At 38.9% G+C, this 11961-nt stretch overlaps 2 protein-coding genes across 4 annotated transcripts; one reads left to right on the plus strand and one right to left on the minus strand.

The window, feature by feature from the left end:
* The first annotated feature begins 318 nt into the window (after positions 1–318).
* Positions 319–1951, plus strand: LOC129307338 (phosphoenolpyruvate carboxylase kinase 1-like). Its single transcript, XM_054948273.1, has 2 exons — positions 319–1425; positions 1552–1951. Exons 1-2 carry the CDS (start codon positions 519–521, stop codon positions 1596–1598), a joined length of 954 nt encoding a protein of 317 aa, XP_054804248.1. The 5' UTR covers positions 319–518; the 3' UTR covers positions 1599–1951.
* A 2677-nt stretch (positions 1952–4628) lies between these two features.
* On the minus strand, positions 4629–11961 carry LOC129317522 (serine/threonine-protein phosphatase PP1-like). Of its 3 annotated transcripts, none has more exons than XM_054961843.1 (4): positions 11553–11961; positions 5888–6447; positions 5468–5684; positions 4629–5096 (listed from the first exon to the last, which is right to left on the minus strand). In XM_054961843.1, the coding sequence occupies exons 1-4, from the start codon at positions 11725–11727 to the stop codon at positions 5068–5070; spliced, it is 981 nt and encodes a 326-aa protein (XP_054817818.1). In that variant the 5' UTR covers positions 11728–11961; the 3' UTR covers positions 4629–5067. The 3 variants fall into 3 exon arrangements, with proteins under 3 accessions (XP_054817818.1, XP_054817825.1, XP_054817811.1); XM_054961850.1 differs by having other exon boundaries at positions 5426–5684; XM_054961836.1 differs by having other exon boundaries at positions 5460–5684; positions 11553–11958.

The raw sequence follows: 11961 nt of genomic DNA on the forward strand, positions 1-11961 counted from the left end.
ATAATTTTTTAAAAATTAAACAACACACATTTAGAAGTCTAGTAATAAAATTTAAATCTTGGTTAAAAAATTCACTTTTATAAATATACAAACATAATAATTATACAAAATAAAAAATATCAGAAATTTTATATATACACTAATATTTATTAAATTATATTAAATTAATTTTAGAATAAATTAAAATTAATAATAATATAATGCATGTAAGATCAGGTGAGTAGGTCATTGGCTTCAAACACGTGTTCTACTAAAGAAAATAATAATAATAATAATAATAATATAACAGGACTTGAAGGGTTACTCGAGCCCGAACCTTTTTTTACCGAGCTTATCAGGACTAAATTCTCAAACCCGATTACTTTAAAAAAATTATTTTTAAAACTCAAATTTTTATTTAAACAGAACTTCAAACCCAATCTCTTAAATTCAGCCCTGTTTCCAACTCTATCAGTGCGAGCACCCAGGGAAAGGATATTCGCGTAGCGTAGGGATAAAAAAAAAAAAAAAAAATCCGAATGCCTTGTTTATTGCTTCATACAAAAGCAAACGCGACGCAACAAGGACGGGCGAAGCGAGGAGTAGAAGCAGCAAACAGCACGTCGATGACGACGAAACCGCACACAAGAGAGCAGAGCAGAGAGATGGAGGAGATCCTTCGGAATAACCACTACGAATTGTGCGATGAGATCGGACGTGGCAGATTCGGCGTCATCTTCCGCTGCATTCACCTTCTCTCCGGTCAGCTCTATGCCTGCAAACTCATCGACAAGCGCCTCCTATCCGATCCCACCGATCGCTCTTGCCTAGACAACGAGCCCAAATACATGTCTCTCCTCTCTTCTCACCCCAACATTCTTCAGATCTTCGACGTCTTCCACCACGACCACTTCCTGTCCATCGTCCTCGAGCTCTGTCACCCCCACACCCTCCTCAACCGCATCATCGCTCGCCCCTTCCCAGAGACGGAAGCCGTTTCTATCATGAAGCAGCTCCTCGAAGCCCTAGCTCACTGCCACCGACTCGGCATAGCCCACAGAGACATTAAGCCCGACAATCTCTTGTTTAATTCCGCCAATAATCTCAAGGTTGCCGACTTTGGGTCCGCACAGTGGTTCGGCGACGGAAGAAGCATGAGAGGAGTGGTCGGCACGCCTTACTATGTAGCGCCGGAGGTATTACTGGGCAGAGACTACAATGAGAAAGTAGATGTGTGGAGCAGCGGCGTGGTTTTGTACATAATGTTGGCCGGGGTTCCTCCCTTCCACGGGGAATCGGCGGCCGAGATATTCGAGGTTGTGGTCAGGGCGAATCTGAGGTTCCCTTCCGGGACTTTCAGGTCCGTGTCTCCCTCTGCTAAGGATCTCCTCAGGAAGATGATCTGCAGGGATGTTTCCAGGAGATTATCGGCAGAGCAGGCCCTGGGTGCTTTTACGACTCTCTGTTTCCTGTTTTTCAATTCTGAGTTTCTTTCCGATAAGAGAGAGAGAGAAAGAGAGAGAGAGAGAGGACTGTGTATTGGTTTGAAGCCTAATACGCGTAATTGTACAGGGCATCCATGGATCCAGAGCGGAGGAGAGAAGACGGATCTGACGTGAACAGACAGAGAGTGACTGGTAGATGATCCGAGCATACCATATGTCCACTTTTGGCGCCTGTACAGGCGTTTTCTGTCGCAGCAACGAAAATCCTTTTCTTTCTCTGACGCTGCAGATATATGAACATGATGGCATACTGCTGAGAATCGCCTTCCTCCACCATCTGGTTCCTCTGTTTTTTTTTTTTTTCCCTCCGGTTTCGCATAGTGATGGGAAGTGAGGAACTGAGGGAGTGTAGCGAAATCTAAATACGCATCCGCCGTTAGTTTCTTTGAGTTTTTTTTTTTGGTGGATGAATGACAATGAAAAGTGTTTGGAATGTAAATTAGTAAAATAGTTATGATCTGAAGTAATTTTGAAGTGCATAATATTTTCAATTTCTGGGTCACTCGTGCTTTGCACAACGGGCACGGCGTGATTTTGAGCGTCGAGTAAAGTGGAATTCAGTTTTTTTTTTTTTTTTGAGCTTCGGTTTTTCGAATTTCGGATCAACTTTTACTGGAAAACTAATTAACGATAGCTAGCGATGATAATGTAAACATGATTCTCTCTCTGCATTCACGGTGGGTTATAGTAGATGGCAAAAACTAAATCATAATGATGATAAGAATGATGGCGTGACATAATCAAAGAAGGGCGGGCAGCTCAAGAAATTCAACTCTTGATCACAAGAGTATTGCAAGGCTGTAAATGAAGTGATGAAAAAATCTGAGAAATTGGGAGGGGGAGGCCACTGCTGTTGACGTCCAATTGGAGTGGGGACACTTGTAGGCCACAGTGCTGTGATGATGAATGTGATAGGCACGCGGGCGTATCAAGGGTTTACACGCGCATGTCACTGAGTAGTACTAAGAAAACTCTAAGGTCTAACCCTATGGGTCGCAGTTTGATAGGTTATCCCATCGCCACGTCACGACACGAAGAGCAGTTGAATTCAAAGTCCAAACATCACAAACCAAGATGCAACGGCTTCTAATCAAACACCAAATAATTAAATATGTCCGCTGCAGTTTATTGATTTATAGTCTTTGTTCTTCCATGTAGTAATTTTTTTTGCCGGTCCGTAATGAATACTCTTTACAACTATAGATTATCAATAAAAAAATATAAACTTTACAAATTTAAATCCTCTGAAATTGAAATTTCACTGAAATTTATGTATTTCAATTTTAAAGGATTCAAATCCAAACTTCACACCCTCTCCTTGTCTTAATTTTCATAATTTGTGCAATACCTTCTCCTTTTATGACCCAAAAAAATGTTTTACTTTTAGAGAAAATATTAGTGTCTATAAATGTTATATAAAACAAATTATTTATGAGATTTGGTGGCATAAAATCATATTGGTGGCATAAAATCATATAGTCTGTGCGGGTGGGTACTATTCCACACACACACACACACAGCATTATTGTTTATTGGGTTGGGTTAAGATGAGAAGACATCATGAAAGATTCTAAAGTCGGGGTGCAGATGCAATTCAAATTCCGGTTTCTTTGGTATATTCCGCCGGAAGAAAGAGCCGCAGATTGAGGGCTAACCTTGTACGGCTGGAAAGATTCTGTGCTACTTAGATTTTAAATTTATGCAAAACTCAAATTCAATACTTAAACAGCAATAATTGTGTCGAATGCTTTGATTCTAAACCAACCACATGTCCCAACTGCCCGGCCCCAGCTGCCTGCTCACTCCCCAAAGTGCTTATCTGTCGGGTTATCCAAAGTCGTTAATTTATTGTCATCTTCATTTATTAATATTTTACTCATTATGGCCCTATTTGCATGATTTTAATTCATTTTACACTTGTCATGCAACACATTTGAAGGCAATCACTCGTATATATGTTGCATAACTTGAGTTTTGATTTCATTCCACACCTATATTTCCCCAAATGTATCCTCCAACACACCTAATTGGTTCGATTTAGTTGCTATTACTAATGCGTCATTCTAATTTGATAATTGCAAGTCCCATAAAAAAAAATACCAGAATAAACACAAACTTTACAGTGGAGTCAATTAATCGTCAAGCCAGTGAAGGCTTCATCATCTTACTTTCTAAAGCAAATATCCCGCCTACCCAGACACTGGTTTCGGATATATTATTCTATTTGCTCAGTTTTACTGCTTTATATTTCACATAAAGATTACTTATTCGTTGCAACTTTTATGATTTCTTCTCCAGCTATGGTGGTTGGAGTTTCAACTACTCTTATCTTCCCGAAGTTGTCGCATGTGGTAGTAATTGTCCTTATTGGTCTCGGCGTTATTGGCCTGCTATTGGCGTTGTGCCAAGTTTCCTTCAGAGATTCCAAGAAGCTGGTCTACATGGAGTGCCTCGTGCATGGAAGGTTGACATCAAGTTTTCATGTTGTGTCCACTGCGTGGGTTGTGTATTTCAATCCACTGTTTACTTTTCATCGATGTTTTTTTCATTTTCAGGGTTTTTCTTCTGTCTGCGCCCATCCTTTCATTCCTTTGTTAAGTAATTTTTCATCCTTCCTAATACAGTATATCATGAATCAAAGTGATTGAAAGTTGCGTCAGCCACTCCATGAGAACTAATGACAACTATATTTCTTGACAACTTTTTAAAAAGCAAATTATAAATATTAATTCAATTAATTACAAACAAAAATTTTACCCACAAGTAGATTGGTTAGTTTATTGTCATATTTAAAATTTAAATATTATTTATAATAAAAACTTTTAAATTATTGATATTAATAATTTAATTTATTGATATTTATAACTTAATTTTTTAAAAAATATCAAAGACTTGGCTGTCATTAATCATGACCCGTGTCATTCTCAAATTCTTTCCGGTTTGAGAATACGGTAAGGCCACCGTAGAGGCAATGTAACATATTGACTACCAAGTGATAGATTTAAAATTTCGATCCCCTAACGTGATGGATTTCTCGTCACTCACGAGAACCCCAACCCACCCAAAACGTCCATAAACTGCTATCTCTTCCGAAGGAAAGAATAATATAGTGAGACTGCACCCTAAAAATTCCAAACCAACATATTTCCGGGGGAAAAACAGGAGACTATAATATATCAGAGGATTCTCCCAGAACCGGGTCTGCCAGCCAGATGAATTTGCCGAAAATATGGTAAAAGCGTATAAATGGTTCTCAGCAACATAAGCCGACGTATCCATCTGAACTTGAGAAGCTTATGCTTCAGAACAACATAAACCAAGCACTAGTGTACAAGGAAGACCAGGGGGAGGTTATGGCTTTCGATCTTGAAAACCAACTTCGTGCCAGCAAAAAACAATGGTTCACGTTAGTTCATGATGATGTTATGCCATTTTACAACGCCACCATATCATAGCAGACTAGATGGAAATCAAGTGCTTCAGAACATCACAACAGACGACATGGAACTCAAGTTTCTTTTCCTTGCCAGTACTCAGTTCAAGACCACTCATTTTTGAAGCAACACCAGTTTCCCCCAGAAATTCAATTCAAATTTTTGTACCCAGGAAGGACTGCAAGGCACAATGGGAGAAAGAAGTCAGAAGGGGCTGATGAATCAATCAAATTGAGAATGTGAAGAATTGAAAACATGAATGATAGACCATGCGGCATGAATTAGAGTGATATTTCAGTCAAACAACATTTGAATTATGCGATAAACCAGGAAGACAATCTCTTTGTATTCATCAATTAGGCTTTAACAAGAAATCAATCACAAATTGGGACAGATAAAACTCAACAGCACAATTCGTAACAACAGACAAAATTTTAACTGCAATATAGATCCTCTCCACCTCAAATTCATAAATCATATGCCCAATTCGTAGCATAAGATTCGTACCTATTGATATTGAGCAAATGGCCTAACTTTTTACCTTTATACCTGCTGGAGAACTTCCAGGCTTAGCAGTTGTTGTACTACTTCCAAAATTGATCTTTGGCTTTTTATCCGCTGGCTTTAATATTTGGAAAGAGCACATTAGCGTCTCATCAACACTCATCATAGCACCAGCGTTGTCAAACTCTCCACAATAATTAGGTGCTGAAAATATTGTTACTAGCTGTCGGTCAGCAAAGAACTCATAACCATCCTCCACAACCTGCTAGCCACAAATGGAAAAACAAAACTAAATTTTAATTAAAACCTAATGTCTCCAATCTAAACACAAACCTTGTACACCATGAATCACCCACACCTATGCTAGCGGATGTCATAATTCTTTATTCGTAGAAATAGGGGGATATAAAATTAAATGCTGAAGAATTGACAACACACTGAACAGCAAAAGGGCTGGAGTTTAACCTGATGAGCACGACAAATAAGATCCAGATCTTGTTTCTGAAGAAATTCTGACACCTTATCAGCACCAAATGTATATGAAACTCCCCTGTCATTCATTCCCCATCCTTGAACATCTTTGCTCGGGTCTGACCAAAGAAGATCACAAAGCAAACCTGTATCTGGTACATCAGTTGGACGCTGCAGATTTCTGATGTGATCCAAATTATGCAAGTCAGGAGAAAGTCCCCCATGCATACACAGAATCTTTTCATCAATAAGGGCTGCCACAGGTAGGCAGTTGAAACACTCAGTAAATGTCTTCCATAACCTTACATTGAACCTTCTCTTACACTCATCATAAAATCCATATATGCGGTTTATAGAAGCACATTCATGGTTCCCCCTCAACAGGAAAAAGTTTTCAGGATATTTTATTTTGTAAGCAAGAAGAAGGCATATTGTTTCCAAACTCTGCTTCCCTCGGTCCACATAATCCCCTAAAAATAAATAGTTGGCATGCGGAGGTAATCCACCATACTCAAATAGACGCAAAAGATCAGAATATTGACCATGTACATCGCCTGAAACATAAATATCAGGATATTCAGAAACCATTGTATAAACATTATGAATGTGATTTTTTTTTTTTTTTGTAAACAGCAAGACAGCAAGACAGTGCTTAAGTTGAGAAAAATTAGAACATAACACATCATTATCAACAGTTTTTTCCCCAACTGATAAGAGGGTTAGCTAGTTGAGCATTGACTGGAGCATGGATAAAGCTATATGAACAGACAAGCTCAGCTCAACAAATGACCTTTATATGATGGGGAAATTTTATAAAATAGCAGATATATCATCATCGAAACAGGAATATTTGTAGTGAAGCTTGATACAGTAAAAGAAACGACTGCAAGATATCATCCTTTAAACAAGGTTCTCGTTAACATGTAAGTATAATATCATGGACAGGACTGCTGCCATATGATGATAAAAACACTGGATATAGCTTCTCCTGGACAAAACTTATGTCTCCTTCAGAGACGCTCAAAACTACTAGGTCATTCAACCATTCCATATTATTGAAAAAACTTTATCAAATACTAAAATTTGCATAGTCTTGTATCAGAAAGGCTGTTTTCTATTATAATTCAGCTGGAGACTTTGAGAACTTCAATTATAGGTCCAATCTAGAGTGAAGAATTCTGGAACAAAACCTTAAGGATCACATGATGTTATGATTTTATAAAATGACAGTAGTTAGTTGTACAGCCATTAATATGTGTGGCCGTTAGTAGCCATTGGGTATTATTCCTATTCCTATAAATACCCTACAACTCCAATTGTAAACTCTATGATTGATCAATGTCAAAGCTTGCGCACTGTTCAGCATATCCTCTCTTCTATCTCTCTAATCCCTCTTAATTTCTCTTTACCTCTCCTACCTTCTCTGTTCTTCTCTCAATTCCCTCTATTCTTCTCTAATCTCTATCACCCATAATTATTCTCAAAAATCAGTGGTATTAGAGCAGCTGCTCCTCAACCATCCCCTCTTCTCTCATGCATCTTGACAGTATGGTTCAGACTAGAAACCAGATCAAACAAGAAATGGAAGAACGTGCAGCCAACTTGAAGAAAACTTTGGTAAAGTAGATACCTTGGCCGAACTAGTTGAGGGTGTTGTGAAACAGCTGCAAATGCTCATGCGTGAGTGTGAGATTGAGCGTGACTGTGATTTGGGTAACAATGGGGATGGACACAATGGTCACCATCGTAATTGTGAGTAAGATTTTGAGAATTAGCGTCACCACTAGGGCCACAAGCGAAATAGGTATCAACAACCAACTCAATTCACCAAAATGGACTTTCCTAAGTTCACACGGGAAGATGTCAACAGCTAGATATTGAAATGCGAGCACTACGTCGAGCTCAATGAAACCCCCCAAGAGTCGAAGGTCAAGATTGCTAGCATGCATCTTGACTCAAAAGCATCATAGTGGCATGTTGCATATGAAAAGTCATGGGAAGGGGTGCAACCCCCTTAGGCAGAGTATATCGACGAACTTAAAGATCATCTTGGCCCTATACACAAGACACCCATGGGGTGATTTGGCGAGCTTCAAGCATCGAGGGGCATTGGCTAACTACAACGATGAATTTGACACCATTTCTTGTAAACTTAGTTCATTTGAGATAGAATACTTGGGGCATTTAATTGGAGATGGCAAAGCTAGAAAAGATCCTAAGAAGATTACAAGCAGTAGTTGATTGGCCTGAACCACAAAATATTAAGCAATTAAGGCCATTCTTAGGTCTAGCAGGATATTACAAGCTCTTCATCAAAAGTTACGAGATTATAACCAAGCCCTTAACCCTTGTCCTCAAGAAGAATGGATTTGAATGGTCGCAGACAGCTACTGAAGCATTCAACAAACTCAAAGAAGTTATGATTTCTGCACCTGTACTCACAATTCCGGATTTTTCAAAACAATTTATAGTGGAGGCAGATGTTGAGTGGGTTTGGGGGATGTTCTAATGCAAGAAGGTCAATCAATCGCTTATTTTAGCAAGAGATTGGCTGAAAGGCATCAAAAGCTCTCAATCTATGAAAAGGAATTGATGGGAGTGGTGCTGACTATGCTTCATTGGCATCGATACTTAGAAAGACAAAGACTTATAATTAGATCAGACCAGCAAAGTTTGAAGTGTTTGCTTGCACAGAAGTTAAAGATGTCTTTTCAGATGTTTGGGATTGCTAAATTGGCAGGATTTGATTATGAAATTCAATACAAGGGGCATGAAAATTCTGCAGTTGATGCTCTTTCTCGAATGCCAAAGCAGCTATTGATGAAGATAGTTTTAGATACTTCTTCCCCAGAGATGCTTGAGAAAGTCAAAGGTAGTTGGCAGAATGATGCTGTAATTGCAAAAATACAGAAGAAGGTTCAAGAGAATAATGGAATTTGGGGCCATTTCTCTTGGGATGGTGACTTGTTGAGGAGGAAGGGGGAGTTAATGATGGGACATGACCCTATCTTGAAGCAGCAAATTCTTGAGTGGCCACAATCCAGTCCTCAAGCAGGACACTCAGGAATTCAGGCTACCTATCATAGGATTAAAGCACTATTTTGGTGGAAAAAGCTTATCAATGATGTAATAGATTTTATCAAACAATGTGATACCTGTACTCGTTGTATGTATGAAGCTATTGCACTCCCTGAACTATTACAACCTCTTCCCATTCCAAGTCGAGTTTGGGAAAATATTACTATAGATTTTATTGAAGGACTTCTTAAATCTCATGGTAAGGACACAATTTGGGTAATAATTGACAAAATGAGCAAGTATGCTCATTTTATACCTCTCACCCATCCTTATTCAGCATCTTCTCTAAAATAGATTTTTATGGATTATGTTCAAAAATTTCATGGTGCACCTGCTGAAATTATAAGTAACCGTGACCCAATCTTTGTGAGTAGTTTTTGGAAGGAATTTTTGCAGATTTTAGGAGTTAAACAGAAACTTTCTATAGCCTGTCACCCTCAAATGGATGGACAATCAGAAGTCTCAAATAGGTGTCTAGAAACCTATCTAAGGTGTATGTACTTGAAAGTTGGAACAACTGAAGGACTGAAGCAAATGGGTGTCGCCAGCTGAATGGTGGTATAATACCACCTTTCATACAGTTACTAAGGTGACTCCACATAAACTTTTGTATGGTCAAAAGGCCCCTATTCACTGTCCTTATTTGCCTAATAGTTCTGTTTTAGATGTTTTAGACAGGTCATTTTCAGTGAGGGAAGCAATGATGGCTGTTTTAAAGCATCATCTACATCGAGCAATCAATTTGATGAAGCAGAAATCTGATTCCCACAAGACAGATCAAGAGTTTACTGTTGGCCAGTGGGTTTTCTTTAAGTTATAGCCCTATAGACAAATTTCTGCAGCTATAAGGAGTACTTAGAAATTGGCTCCTAGAAATTGGCTACAAGTTAGAACTGCCACCAAAATCTAGAATACATCCAACCTTCCATGTTTCTCTACTAAAGCTGTGCCCTGATTCTAAAGTAAAGCAGAGACATCCACCACTTGACTGGCCAGAAATTCCAGCCATAGCAGAACCTAAACAAATTCTGCAGAAAAGAGTGGGTCGAAAAAGGAAGTGAAACATTATTGAAATCTTAGTTAAATGGAAACAATGGAAACAATTGCCAGATGAAGAAGCATCTTGGATGCCTTTGTATCAATTTCAGCAAAAGTTTCCTCAATTTGTTATAAATGATCCTTGAGGGCAAGGATCTTTTTGAGGGGGGTATTGTTCTGATTTTATAATAATGACAATTAGTTGCATAGCCGTTAATATGTGCAGCCGTTAGTAGCCGTTGGGTATTATTCCTATTCCTATAAGTACCCTACAACTCAAATTGTAAACTCTATGATTGATCAGTGTAAAAGCTTGCCCACTATTCAGCATATCCTCTCTTCTATCTCTCTCTAATCTCTCTTAATTTCTCTCTGTCTATCCTATCACGTATAAGGACTGTAAGACAGCAAGCCAAGACTTTCTAGATTAGGATGGCATATCAGCAGCGACAAAGACAAGCCATCCAGGAAAGAGACTCATCTTTTCATCCACCCTATATCTTAAGCAGTTTCATTCTTCAAATAGGATATTATATTCTGCATGCATGTCTTGTCACTAAGTAAATAGCCAAAAACGATTTCCATCGTTGAAGTTGTAAGGTTTCAATGCCCTCCTTACATTTAGTGACCAAGATTGAATAGCTTCGTATAGCTATTATTTCCTCCAAGGAGAAAATCAGGTGTTCAATTTTAGGCATTTAAAAGCAAATAATTCATTCAGGTGAGAACATGTATGAGTCATACGCATAGTCAACACAGTCCTTTCATAATATAATGTACAAAGTGCAATGCAATACAACATAGATCAAAAGAAAGCGGCAAACTTGTTATTTTTTTAGTTTTTATACAGGAAACTTCCATGGCTGACTTATACACTTGCATTTAAACGGCATCAACTCATATATTGATATGAATATGCTATCCGGTTTGGCCCAATGCGTCAATTTACTCTTATTTCTAATAAGGCGCGTCCTATCAAAATTTTAAAATTCCATTTTCAAACTGAAATTTCACCAATTGCACAACTCGTTGCTTCTGTATAGGAGCACCACACCAGCAAGAAGCATGATCTACAAAATCTTCCGGCATCCTTCTTCCTTAAACACAAGTTTTTCAATCAATGATGAATCGAGATGTTAGAAAGCATGATACTAGATTTCATGATTCTTTTAAAGAGTGGGGGATGAAAGCCTGGTAATGAATCAGCCCCACTCGTTATTGATGCTGTGGTCTCTAGATATATCTTTTCCTATTGAAAAGGAGAAGTGTTACACTGAAGAAGCAGGATGCATATACGAGAGAAGAAGACCAAGATGTCAAAGATCGCGTATTAATTTAAAGGACGACCAAAAGGTTCATATCCAAAGCCCAAATGGCAAATACCAAAATATTCCGTCGTTAGAAGTTGACCAAGAAATATGCTACGTCTTCTTACAGATCCTCCGTTGGACTAAGGCGGAATATCACGGGCCTAGCGTAGGAGATGAAGAAGCGAAATATAAAGGGCAGATTAAAGAGATGAAAAAGAAGAGAAGGAAAATACCACAAATCTTAATGGGTGCTTCAAGCTCCAATAAATTAGGCTGTTGCAAGAAAATATCTCTGGAAACAAGGCAAAGCTGACGGATCTCGGACTCCGACAACTGAACCTGCTTGCCCGGACGACCGCGGACTTCAAGGAGGCGATTGATTATGTCATCGAGAATTGATTGGTCCATTGCTTAACCTAAAAGGGAATGCTTCTAGGATAGATGGACGGAACTACGAGGATGACGAGAAATGATAGCAGGGCGACGGCGACGGCGGAACTGTCTAAGACGCTCTGCCAATGCTAACGCTTCCGCAAGCAAGGGTTTGGTTTCAGGATGGGCCAGCCGCGGAGTGTGCCCTGCCGTCTGAATCTACCAAAGCCATGTCTTCAGGCCTAATCTATTTTCTTCTTTTCGTCTTCA

Source organism: Prosopis cineraria, unplaced genomic scaffold, assembly GCF_029017545.1.
Source record: "Prosopis cineraria cultivar Desert tree isolate PC_DT_omini unplaced genomic scaffold, ASM2901754v1 PC1, whole genome shotgun sequence".
In the NCBI taxonomy this organism is placed as follows: Eukaryota; Viridiplantae; Streptophyta; class Magnoliopsida; order Fabales; family Fabaceae; genus Prosopis; species Prosopis cineraria.

Excerpts from the sequence above, each read along its gene's own strand:
- LOC129317522 (XM_054961836.1), bottom strand. The coding sequence starts at position 11,727 with ATGGACCAATCAATTCTCGATGACATAATCAATCGCCTCCTTGAAGTC. Across the intron at positions 6,448-11,552 it reads AGCACCCATTAAGATTTGTG|GCGATGTACATGGTCAATAT; the intron begins GTATTTTCCTTC and ends TTTATGTTTCAG. Across the intron at positions 5,685-5,887 it reads TTATTTGTCGTGCTCATCAG|GTTGTGGAGGATGGTTATGA; the intron begins GTTAAACTCCAG and ends TGTGGCTAGCAG.
- LOC129307338 (XM_054948273.1), top strand. The coding sequence starts at position 519 with ATGCCTTGTTTATTGCTTCATACAAAAGCAAACGCGACGCAACAAGGA. Across the intron at positions 1,426-1,551 it reads ATCGGCAGAGCAGGCCCTGG|GGCATCCATGGATCCAGAGC; the intron begins GTGCTTTTACGA and ends GTAATTGTACAG.